Raw genomic sequence first — 12583 nt, forward strand, 5'->3', positions numbered from 1 at the left:
AGGATTATCCTGTGGGTTTCTGGTGAAAGCAATTATACCTGTGGGCTGAAAGATGTCAAGCTAAGAACCACAGGTTCCCAACTCCTAAGCCAGAGAAGGTGAGGACACCTGGCTGCTTGTTTAGTTCGAAACAAAATACCGGCAGCCTAGAGCTGCTGTAGAGAGAAGTCTCACTGGTTGACCAGCAGGCCACAAGCACCTGGCTTTTAGCGCTCCACATTTGCTATTAATAATGATCAGTCCGTAATATTTTAAATTGTTGCATGTTGGCATGTTTTCTGTAATAAGTTATTGACTTTCCAAAGGGAGGACTTTGTGCTGATTTCGACCCCACCGTCTTCTGGAAGTTCACCAGACATTCGTTTAGCGTTATAACATCTGACCAGCTTTCAGGATACTTTATTCTTCCTGGCTTCGTGAGCTAAACTGTTGTGGTTCAAGGCGTGTTCTACTTAGTGGAGATGCTAACTGATTGGAATATGTTACTCCCATGAGCCTCACATAGATCACAACATTCTCCCCAAGCAGTTGTCCTGAGGTTAACAGTGACCTGGGCCAAGTTGTGATGCAAGTAACAGAGAGATCTCCGAGGTGCAGGAAAAGGCATCATTTCACCCTTTTATTTCTCCTAAAGTGCGGTCTTTCCTGCTTGTGCCCATCATGTTCATCAGAATGAGAAGTTAATAACAGGTGCTGGGAGAGAGAGGTCCTGACAAACCACCTCCCGTTTTCATGGATTTAGCCAGCTTTAAATGCCTGACTCTTCAGTGCTTTATTTCTCTGCCAGCAACAAGACTGGCAGCCTGGGATGTGCCAAGTTCTTGGCTCTAAATTGCAAAGCAAAGCAGTATAGGAGGGAATCTGTGAGCTTGCTGATTTGCAGACACTACAGCGAGTCACCATGTACACATTTGTTTTCGTGTACCTATTATTTCTCCCAGGCAGTTACCTGGATGCCTTCCTGACAGTGCCAGAACTGCTGCTGCTCAAGTTACCAGCGCTTCCCTCACTCACACTTAAATGAATGCGGCTTATTTTGCATCATTTAAACAAACAAACAAAACAACCCTTTCATTAAACAGAATCACAGAGCCTTTCAGTAATTATTCGAGAAGTGTCCCCAAGGTCATTCAGAATCAGCATCAGGTTTACAGGTGTGCCCACAAGTGTCCACGAAGATGCCATTCAAATGGAGTCGACTCGGGAATCAGACGCATGAGAAGCCACAGTGACATGTAAGGGGGCTGGTTGAAATCTTCCGGACACAAGTTACATTCATCCCAACTTTCTCTAAGTAAAAGACATGCGGATGTTCTTTCCATGCCCCCAGCTCCAAATACCAGTTTATTAGAGTCATATATCCAACGACAATGGACCCGACCACACGTTATGTGGAAAGCATCTTGACTCTTCACCATAAGCCTACAAAGCAGGTTCTTGCATTTCCCCTCAATTTACAGTTGAGGAATCTGAGGCTTAGTATGGTGGGGTGACTTAATTAGGTCCCCCAGCTGGTAGGTAGCAGAGTCACAATTTGAACACAGATGCATCTTATTCCAGAGCCTGTAATCTTAATTTTTCTGCTAAATTATCTCCTTCTGTAACAAAATAAAAATGAAATAAAAATTCTACATGACAAAAGATATTCAGGTGACATCACAGATCACTGGCGTTCTCTTTTTCATCTATTTCCCAGAAAGATCTTTCCATTTGGTGTGAATGCTCATTTCCAACTTCCAGTGTTGAAGCACCAATCCTCTGGTAGAAAAGTGAGAGTTATAATCAAGAAGTTTTTCTTCTGTTTCCAATTTCATCAAGTCTCAGGGTCATTTTTTTTTTTCCTTTTAACATTTTCCTAGTATTGCAGGGTCAGAAGTTTCTAACCAAGGTTATTTAATCTAGTGCTTGCCCCAGGCAGGATTGACTTTGGTCATCCCAAAGAAAGGAAGGTTCATGCAATTTGTAAAGATCTTACTGAATGTTACGTACCTGAGAGGCAAATTATAAGCATCTCTTGACTGTCTGAGGATCTGCAAAGTGTGTTGGAGCTTTTTAGAGTAAAGGCACCACACAAATATAAATTAATAACAATATAAATCAACTCAATTCCCATAAGTATAACCATCTAACCTGGAAAACAAAAAACAAAAAAAAAAGGCGAGGCCCCAGACTACAATGACAGTCTTCGTCAGAAAATATATTTATTATTGACAGTGAGTGAAGATGTCAGTATTCATGATAGACGTTGAGGTTGCAGAAGCCAAGGTTGCCTTCACGTTGATAAAAAATGCCTTATTTCACTCATAATCAGAAACATTATTCCAGTAAAAGAGGTACATTTTCTCTCCTTTTTGTCTTCTTACATGATCATCATAATAAGTTAAAATAAAGTAGCTCTTATACAGTCAAGGGAGAAAAGAAAAAGAGAGAAACCCAACATGCCACAGCCTAGCCAATTCCGCCCAGCACTGTTGGCCCGAGATGGAGGGGTTTGGCCTTCTCTTCTTCCCACCCCAGTGACCTCAGCCCTCGATCCCAACCCCCAGCTTTGTGGGAGGGCAGGTTCACCCAACGATGGAGCTTGGTTAGAAGAGGAAGTTGAATAGAAAGTACAGAAGGTGGAGAGGACTGCCTTTCTTTTTAATCATCATAAATGGATTTATTAACACTGTAGCAAGCCCTTGATGGCTGATCCCTGATCTAGGCCTTGGCTTTTCAAACTGTTGCTGATCAAAGTGTGATATGCTCCTGTTGAATCTGCTCTCTGATGCTTCTCTTTAATGGTCTTCTCTTTAAATGAGTTGCTTTCTTACTAGGAAAAAAAAAATGTTCCACCTCTGGAATTAATGCTGAAGGAATTCTGCTTGTTCTAAAAGTTGATTTTATCCTCCCTTCTCAAGCATGCTCTGAAAGAGAAATAGAAAAATAAGATTTACCACCAGAAGGAGGGGAGCAAAAAATGGGCAGTAGCTATTTAGTACTGTTTCTGTTGCTTTTCAAAGATCTACCTCAAAAACACATATAGCAAGGCATATGCTCCCTGGTTTTGAAATAGGACCACCTTTAATGAACATCATCGCTTAATCATGTATCATCTCCAAATGACCCCTCCCCCCACCATATCAAACTGAGCCCTCAGGGTGAACATGCCCTGGAATGTGACAGTGGGGGGCATAGTGGGGAGTGTGCGTGCCGTCTCACTACCCTGGACATTTGGGGATGTGTGGGAGCATTTCTAGTGGCTGCAGAGACTGGGGGAAAGCTACTGCTAAGGGGGCAGGGGTGGGGTGGGGCAGAGAGGGAACCTCTCAATTGAAGACAAGATGCTCCCCCTGAAACCTCTGCTCACGCTAGGCAGAATGCAGATGTTCTTGAACTCATAATGCTAGGTGGAGCTACACAGATCTAAGTATGCATTCCCAAATTACAAAAATGGCCCCTACATTCTATTTAGTTATTTGTGTGGGTGTGGGTGAGGAGCAGCAGACAGGAAGAATTTTTTTCCAGTTTTATTGAGAATTAATTACATATATCACTGTAAAAGGTTTAAGGTGTTCAGCACGACGGTTTGATTTAAATATATTCTGAAATGATTGTCACAATACGTTTAGTTAACATCCATCATCTCATTTAGATACAAAAAAAGAAAAGACAAAAATTATCACTGTATTGAGAGCTCTTAGGATCCACTCTCTTAACAACTTTGCTGTATCATAATGCAGTGCTAACTATAGTCATCATGTTGTACATTACATCCGTAGTACTTATTTATCTTACAACTGGAAGTTTGTACCTTTGACCACCTTCCTCCGATTCCTTCCTCCTACACCTCTCCCCCCGCCCCTTGCCGCCTCTTTTACCACAGATCTTATGTCTTTGTCTATAAGCTTGATGTTTGTTTTTTGTATATAGATTTGACATATAAGTGAGATCATACAGTATTTGTCTTTCTCTGTCAGATTTATTTCAGTTAGCATAATGCCTTCAATGTCCACCCATGTTGTAGCAAATGGTAGGATTTCCTTGGGTTTTTATTTTAATGGCTGAATAATAGTCCACTGTCTATATATATACCACAGCTTTTTTTTATCCATTCATCTATTGATAAGCACAGGTTGTTTCCATGTTTTGGCTATTGTAAATAATGCTGCTATGAACACGGCAGTACAGATGTATTCTCAAGTTAGTGTTTTTGTTTCCTTTGGATATATTCCCAGAAGTAGAATTCCTGAATCATATGGTAGTTTTATATTTAATTTTTTTAGGATCCTCCATACTGTTTTCCATAGTTGCTACACCAATTTACAATCCCACCAACAGTGCACAAGGGTTGCCTTTTCTCCACATCTATGCCAGCATTTGTTGTCTCTTTGATGACGGCCATTCAGCCATAAGGTGATTATCTCATTGTGGTTTTAATCTGCATTTCCCTAATGGTTAGTGAAGTTGAGCATTTTTTCATACACCTGTTGGCCATTCACAGATCTTTGAAGAAAAAATGTCTATTCAGATCCTTTGCCCATTTTTTAATTGGATTTTTTTTTTGTTTTTGCTATTGAGTTGTATGAGTTCTTTATACATTTTGGATATTAACCCCTTATCAGAAACATGGTTTGCAAATATTTTTTTCCCATTCTGTAGGTTGTTTTTTCACTTTGTTGGTTTCTTTTGCTGTACACAAGTTTTTCAGTTTGATGTAGTCCTGCTTGTTTATTTTTGATTTTGTTGCTTGTACTTTACATATGATTTCCAAAAAATAATCACCAACACCCAGGTCATGAAGCTTTGATCCTATGTTTTCTTCTAAGAGCTTCATGGTTTCTTACATTTAAGTCTTTAATCAATTTTGAATTAATTTTTGTGTGTGGTACATATAGGGGTCTACTTTTATTCTTTGACATGTGAATATCCAATTTTGCCAGTACCATTTATTGAAGAGACTTTCTCCATTGAGTATTCTTGTCTCCCTTGTCAAATATTAGTTGACTGTACATCCTTGGGTTTATTTCTGGGCTCTCGACTCTGTTCCAGAGGTCTATGTGTCTGTTTTAATGCCAGTACCATACTGTTTTAATTACTATAGCTCTACAGTATAGTTTGAGATCAGAAAGTGTGATGCCTCCTGCTTTGTTGTTCTTTCTCAGGATTTCTTTGGCTATTCAGGGTCTTTTGTGGTTCCAAATAAATTTTAGGAGTGTTTTTTTCTATTTCCATATAAAAAAATACCATTGGCATCTTGATAGGGATTGCACTGAATCTACAAATGGCATTTGGTAGTATTGCCATTTTAACAGTATTAATTTTTCTAATCCATGAACATGGAATACCTTTCCATTTATTTGTACCTTCTTTGATCCCTTTCATCAATGTCTCGTAGCTTTCAGAGTAGAGATCTTTGATCTCCTTGGTTAAATATATTGCTAAGCATTTTATTGTTTTTGATGTTACTATAAATGGGATCAATTTCTTTTTCAGAACATTCATTGTTAGTGTACAGAAACACTACTCATTTTTGTATGTTAATTTTGTATTTTGCAATTTCACTGAATTTGCTGATCAATTCTAACAGTTTTTTTTGGTTGAGTTTCTAGGATTTTCTATATATAAAATCCTAGACAGAAAAAATTCTTAACTATCAGATTAAAACTCTAACTAGCCGGGGAAGGAGATAAACTGCCTCCATTCTTAGGAAACTTTAAGAAGGCAAAAGTGATCCTTTCCCCTTTAGTTTTGAAATTACTCAGGAAGAAGAGCTAGGTCAGGCCCAAGACTGCCTCTTATTTGTTCATGTCTTCTTCCTTCCAGCCCTCACCCTTCCAGCTACTTATTCACCCAGCGTCTTAACTGAGCTCCTACTAGGTACTCATTGTACTGAGTTAGGTGATATGGGGAAACCAATACACATGTTCATGGAAAATGAAGGCATAATACAGAGTAATAACTTGCTATTTCTAAAAATACATTTGCTAAATATATGTTAAAATTTTATTTTACTGAGTAAGTACTACATGCACACAGTATAAAATTCAAGAAGAACAAAAGAATATATAGGACAAAATAATTTTTGTCTTTCTCCTATTTCCCAATTTTTTGTGTACTCTTACAGAGAAGGTATTAGTTCAAAAGCAGAGTGGTGCTGCCTATTTCAGAAGAGGATAACTCTCTGTAGCTGGAGTGATCAGGGAAGGATCCTCAGATGACCTTTCACTATGGATAGAATATAGACAGAAGGTAGGGAGGGATGAGGGGGACAAGCACTGGTAAAGATTCAGAGGAGGGAAAAAGTCCAATATGTATGGGATGAAGAATGCAGGAGAGAGACAGGCCTAGCAAGAGGAAAGGGTAGGCACTCAGCACATTCCAAGGAAAAGAGTATAAAAAGGGCCCACTGTGAATGCCAGGCTGAGATACCTCCTTGTTGGCCACTGAAAAAACCTAGGAATCCAATGAATGTCTTTAATAGGAAAATGTCATTTAGGAAGGTTACCCAGACTTCCTTGGCACAATGGACCCAATGGAGGAGAGTCTGGAGGTGGGAAACCGGGGAGGAGACAGATTAGAAACGAAGCTATGGTGGGAGCAAGAAATAGAGTCATAGAAAGACAAGGGAAGGAAAAAAAGCAGTGATGAGACCTTAGGTATGGTGGCACCTCACTGACAGGGAGAAAGGTGGTGTGACCAAGAGAAACAGGGAAATCAGTGGGAAGAGTCATCTTGGGAATGAGGAAGATAAATTTGGGGTTTGGGAGTCTGGGAAGATGATGAGACATCCCGGAAAGAAATGTCTAGAGGGAAGTTGCAGGCTTGGGAAACAGGTCAAAGGTCTTTAGAGCTAAAGATTTAAGGTCAGAGATGAAGAAAACAGACTGAAATAAAGGGGCAGAAAAGGAAAAGGAGAAGGACAGATAAGCATATTGGGTCACAGAAACACCAGATGAATAGCTTATCTTAAAGGTTATCCTAAGGTATTCATGATTTTACAGGCTTCTAAGAAGGCTATGTCCATAGGGCTCAAAAGAAGAACAGATATAAAAGCAGACAAAGTAGTTTGTAGAGGACGCATATAGAAATGGTCAGAAAAGACAATGATGCAGTCAAGGAGGAAGGATTGAATAAATTAGAAAAGTTGGTGCATCTAGAGAAAACCGGAAAGACAAAGCAGATTAAGTGGAAGACTCCACTCAGCAGAGAGTCGTCTTGTAGAACACCAGAATGTGAGGCTCCTCTCAAACTCAACTGTACTTATTAGAAAACTTAAAAATCAAGCACTTACCATGTAAGTGTCAGACCAGGCAATGTCACAGTATCATTTATCCTCACACCCTTGTGACTTGACCTGTGAAAGTCCAACTATGCAGACAGGAAGCTCTATAAACTCCAGATATATAGACAACCTCGCCACAACATTATTTATTAATACAAAACGGAAGTCAGTATAAAGCAGCTCTCTACACTGGGGCCACGTAAGGGCACTTAATTACTAAAGAAAATGATCACTTTGTGAGCGATGCCACTTTGTGGGTTATATACTCGCTACTTACTTCAACATACCAATGGGAACTATAAGCTGTTACCTGCCTGGTCAAAACCAAATGGCTGTGCCTCATTCTACAGTTTAGGTCTCATGGCTATAGTGACAGCCGTGTGACAACATACATCTTTTCAAATGTTGCAGAATAATCGGCAGTGACCACACACAATTAAAAGCAGCAGTTAAAGTGTTCACAAGGGTCTAGGAAATCTTTTTACTTTTCTCCTCCCTGCCACCCCAACCAAATATGGAAGGGTAATTTTCAGCCAGGCCATATAATGCTAAGAATGTTAGACTCTCATAAGAGAGAGGAGCTGGACCCTGGCTGCTGTGAAGATCGTGGGCCAGTCTACTGTGAAGACACTAGAAAAAATTTTTGAACAAATATAAAACACAGAGAAGTAACCACATTCACAAAATACCTTGCTATGAGTATTAAAAATCACATCCTCAAAGAGAGCACGGCAGTTCACCTGATTCCTGGGTGACTCCCTGAGGACACGGGGGCAAGGCTGTGTCTCCCAGGGCTGGTCTATACACATGTTGTCAAACTGCACTCAGCTGCTCCCAGTGGGGGCCAGAGGCGGAACAAAACCACTTCATTTCTGTCAGAGATACTAACAAACGTCACGTTGAAAAACTTTTTAGATGAATTAATTGGTAAACATTCTGTGTTTTTACTATCTCACAACTATGCAATAAAACCTGCCCAAATCCAGGCCTAAGGAACTTTGGCTGGAGGGATCCTGAGGCCTGGCAGGGTCTGTATCAGTCAGTTTCCACCTACCGGTTCTCCTACCATCTCTGTATCGGTTCTGTAAGTCGCTGCTGTTGGGATGAATTTCAACACTGCATAAATTTAACGCTGCATAAATTAACATAGGAAATTCCCCAAAGAATGAGGGAGAAGATTTACAAAATTGCTTCCTTCATTTGAGGAACTGCTAATACTTACTGTGGAGAAAGAAATTCCCTGCATTTGCTCATCGTTCACGTACTGGGGGCCTGCAGGAACACCTTTTATAAACGGCTGCGTAAATTAATAAAAGGAGAGAATGGTTCAGGCACCCACACTGCTCTTTTCCCAAGTCTCTCTCTGATTCCAGCCACTGAGGAAGGAAGGACCTGCAGCCTGCCGTGTCAGACAGGAACAGGTCCCTTGGGGACCAGAGGTTGCGTGTCACTTCCACTGATTAAGACGATCTTAACTGTTTTCCTCTAATATTTTTATTACACAGTAATCTCATCAACTGTTTTTTGAATTACAGCTTTCTTGGAGGGGCGACTATCGTAGCAGTGTGTCAGCTACTGGCTCTCAATATATTTAAGAGGAATTATGGCAACCCTGGATTGCCCACAACCATCATGACAGAATAAAAACTGGTCTTTTTAAAAAAGGATATCATTCAGAGTGCTTGTCTCTGTCTGAGCTTACCCAGCATCTTACCAAGATTTCAAAGACCTAGTAAAGTTCGGTATGGAAGAAGGAACGCTTACAGGGGAAAGGTTTACGGGGAGAAAACTAAAATGGAAATACGTCCTGACAAACCTGAGTTTTCACTAAGGAGGGACAGGAAAAGTGGGGAGTGGAAGAGAATGGAGCCTCCCAGGAGGAACAGGGAGTGAGAGAGACAGAAGGAGAAGATTGTAAGTGAGAACGAAGGGAAAGTAATCAATAAATTCAATTTATGAGAAGCACAACGCAAGCTTTGCCTGTGCGCCAAGTACTACTCCTGGCCACCTGAAAATCTGATTAGCTAACTTATTTTGTTTTCAGTATCTGTCTCCTCCCCCTAGCAAGTGCTGTTCTTTATTCTTTCTGCTTTGAAGGAAACGCAGCTTAACTTTTTTATGCCTGGGTCTACTTTCATCTCTTCTTATAACACATGCTCTGTGTGATATTCAAATTAAGTTACAAGTAATTAACTGTTTATACAACTTGCTGTAATAACAGACAAAACACTAACATACTGCACTTCTAACTCTTGAAGCATAAGTACTAGAAAAGAAGTGCCTATTAAGAAAAATGAAAGTCTATTACCATGGTAATACTTCTTCTATTGAACCCAGATTAAAAAAAAAAAAAAAAGAAAATGCCATAAAGCAACTATTACCCTCAGAAAGCGGTTTAGAAAAGGATTCCTATGATGTAAGAGGCTGGGGTAAGAAATCTAAACTTTGGAATTTAGTTTGCTTTGATGTGACTCCGAATTTGGAGGGCAGCCCCACGGAAGGATGGGAAAGGTCTCCTGGACTGCTCACGCGTCCTCCTGAGGATAAGCAGCCCGGCTAGGCGATTAATAAATGTCATTAGGTGGTGATGATAAAGAAGCCTTCAGACACAATAAAAGCACACTCCAGTAAGCCTTCCCAGAAAGTGAACCTTCTTGATTTATCTTCGTGCTCCCTGAAGGTGGGCATCTGTGTCCATCGGAAGCAATGTGCTTAAGGAGGCGGGCCTCTGATGTGGGTCCAGGGGAGGGGAGCAGGGTGACTGGACGCAGCAGAGCCAAGGGAGGGTCCAGTCACAGTTGTGAGCTGGTCAGGGGACTGTTTCATCGGCTGGTGCCTCTCTCCTCCCAGGCTGGTGCCTTTCTCCCAGGAAAACCGGGTGTGGTCCCTCATCTGGGAGCACCTACAGTTTCAGTGGGGGCAAGAGGACGGGAGAAGAGAACTTCTTTTTCAGAGGCTCCTGCCCTCTGTCCAAGACATCTTCTGATTTGTTCCCAAGGTTGAGAAAGGAACTAGTGAGTGTGATCAGACCTCTGCAGGTGGCTCAGACCCGGCAGGCAGTGACCAGCAGCTCCGCATCTCCTGAAAGCAGGGAGCCTTGGCAGGACCTCTGAGAGGTTGAAGACCTCTCATGCAGCTCAGGCCAATGGGCTCCAGAGCTGTGGTTCTCAGACTCCGTGGACAGAGGCACCTGGGGAATGTGTTGCAAGTTCAGATGTTCAGGTGCCACCTCAGACCTGAATCCGATTCTTGGGGATGGACCAGGCACGTGCATTTTATTTTTATTTTATTTTTTATTTATTTTTATTTTTATTTTTTTGCGGTACGCGGGCCTCTCACTGTTGTGGCCTCTCCTGTTGCGAAGCACAGGCTCCGGACGCGCAGGCTCAGCGGCCATGGCTCACGGGCCCAGCCGCTCTGTGGCATGTGGGATCTTCCCGGACCGGGGCACGAACCCGTGTCCCCTGCATCGGCAGGCGGACTCTCAACCACTGCGCCACCAGGGAAGCCCAGGCATGTGCATTTTAAATAAACTCCCCAGGTGATTCGGATCACCCACATTTGCGATCTGATGTTACGGGGAACAGCGTACTGCGTCTGGCATCAGACTATTCTGGTCTGGACTCTGCCCCATCTACAGATCACTGAAATTCTCTCGCTGTTAATTTTTCCAAGTGAAAAGATGTGTTTAGGTTACAAGATTTCTATGTCCTTCTAGCTCTAACAGCTTATGAGTCTATGAAACCATTTGCACGTAATTTATAGCTCATCTGAAAACAATGATAAAGTACAGCTTGCTCTGGCTCTAGGTTTTTCTTTCAAGAATTCTGATTTCTAAAGTGACAGCTGCTACTATGTTTCCAGGTGCTCTTCATACTCAAAGAACAGGGATGTACTTGAGCCCTGGTCTAACGTAAATCCGAGTACAAGGGGAGAGAAAATGCACTGTCCTCAAGAACGCCGACACGTTCTGCCAGGGCAAATTCCTCTGCAGGGACTGATCTTGAGGTCTTCTATTGTGGAGGAAACCAAAGACTAGAGGTGTCATTTACATTTTTGAAATGAAGAGTTAGGTATGCTAATTTGGAACGGAATAACTTCATATTAGGATCCAGCCTCATTTATCAAGGTCTTGACCCCATGCTCCCCGTTACAGTCGAGTAACTTTTTGTTCTCCTTGAAGAGATCAGCAGGAAGGACACAGGACTAAGTGGAGGTGACTCACTTATAAGATGTCCTCATCTCGGTCCTTCCTTTAGCTGAGCTGCTTGCCCCACTGCCCACCTGCTGATTTAAACCTCGGCTTCGGTTTATCAGAGCCCGCCTGGCCTCCAGCGTCTGACTACAGCCACCACGCTCACCTCTGTCCCTTGGGTGTCTCCTGGGTCTGGCCCTTACTTTCAGTCCTGGTCTTTCCTTGGTTCTTCTGATCTGGCTTCCTGCTCCATGTTCACAATCCCTTACCACCCAGGGTCCGTGGCCCACTGGGTGGAAGCCAGCACAGTACAGGGCACCCTAGGGCTGGCTGAGGGATGCAGCCTGCTTTCTCTAATGCAGTTTATCAGCCGGCGGGTTCCATTCTGCCAGGCAGCACTGAGATAGCCATTTTTCATGCCACTGACTTCGGAGAAACTGAGAGACTGTTTTCACCCACTCCCAGTTCATTCTGCCACCCCGGCTTCCTCAGGGCAGTCGGGAGTACAAGCTTCAAGGAAAGACCAGGCAATGTGCAGAGCAATCAGAAGTGCAGCTGTCCTGCTGGAGGGGAAGCTTAAGGCTGACAGCAAACTCTAAGAAGCAGAGGCACAGGCGTGGCTAATAGCGCGTAACCCAGAAACGGGCATGAGATGCTAGGGCTGCTGCTGCAGCCACCAAGAAGCCTGTGTGCGAGCACAGGTCACTATCCACACCTCCCCTCCCGGGAGCCTGTGCAGCCCGCCACTGCCAAGGTCCCGGGATCCAGGGACAACTTCCCCAGGAGAACGCACGGCGCGCCTCAGGCTGGTGCAACGTCCGTCTGGCCTCTGACGCCGCAGGCTCGCCCCGCATCCGTACCCCTCCCTCCCCCCAGCCTGAGTGAGCCAGAGTCCCCGAGTCAGCGGCTCCTTTAACCCCGTCCAGTCTGAGCAAAGAACAGATGCCCTCCGGCGACCTACATGCAGAGGCGGGGCCAAATCCAAAGCTGAGCCCCCGGAGCTGTGAGAACAAAGAAGAGAAAGGGAAATCTCTCCCAGCAGCCTCAGGAGCAGTGGATTAAATCTCCACAATCAACTTGATGTACCCTGCATCTGTGGAATACCTGAATAGACAACGAATCAT

At 43.0% G+C, this 12583-nt stretch overlaps 1 protein-coding gene across 1 annotated transcript in view; it reads right to left on the bottom strand.

The window, feature by feature from the left end:
- Positions 1-2182: 2182 nt before the first annotated feature.
- The window catches only part of CHCHD3 (coiled-coil-helix-coiled-coil-helix domain containing 3), a 292068-nt gene continuing 281667 nt past the window's right edge, over positions 2183-12583 (bottom strand). Inside the window, exon 8 of the mRNA XM_082632960.1 lies at positions 2183-2906. Within this exon, the coding sequence (XP_082489086.1) occupies positions 2883-2906 (24 nt within the window). The 3' untranslated portion in view covers positions 2183-2882. The remainder of the gene's footprint in view (positions 2907-12583) is intronic.

The sequence above is a fragment of the Mesoplodon mirus genome (genome assembly GCF_964341445.2).
Source record: "Mesoplodon mirus genome assembly, chromosome: 9".
Lineage (NCBI taxonomy): Eukaryota > Metazoa > Chordata > Mammalia > Artiodactyla > Ziphiidae > Mesoplodon > Mesoplodon mirus.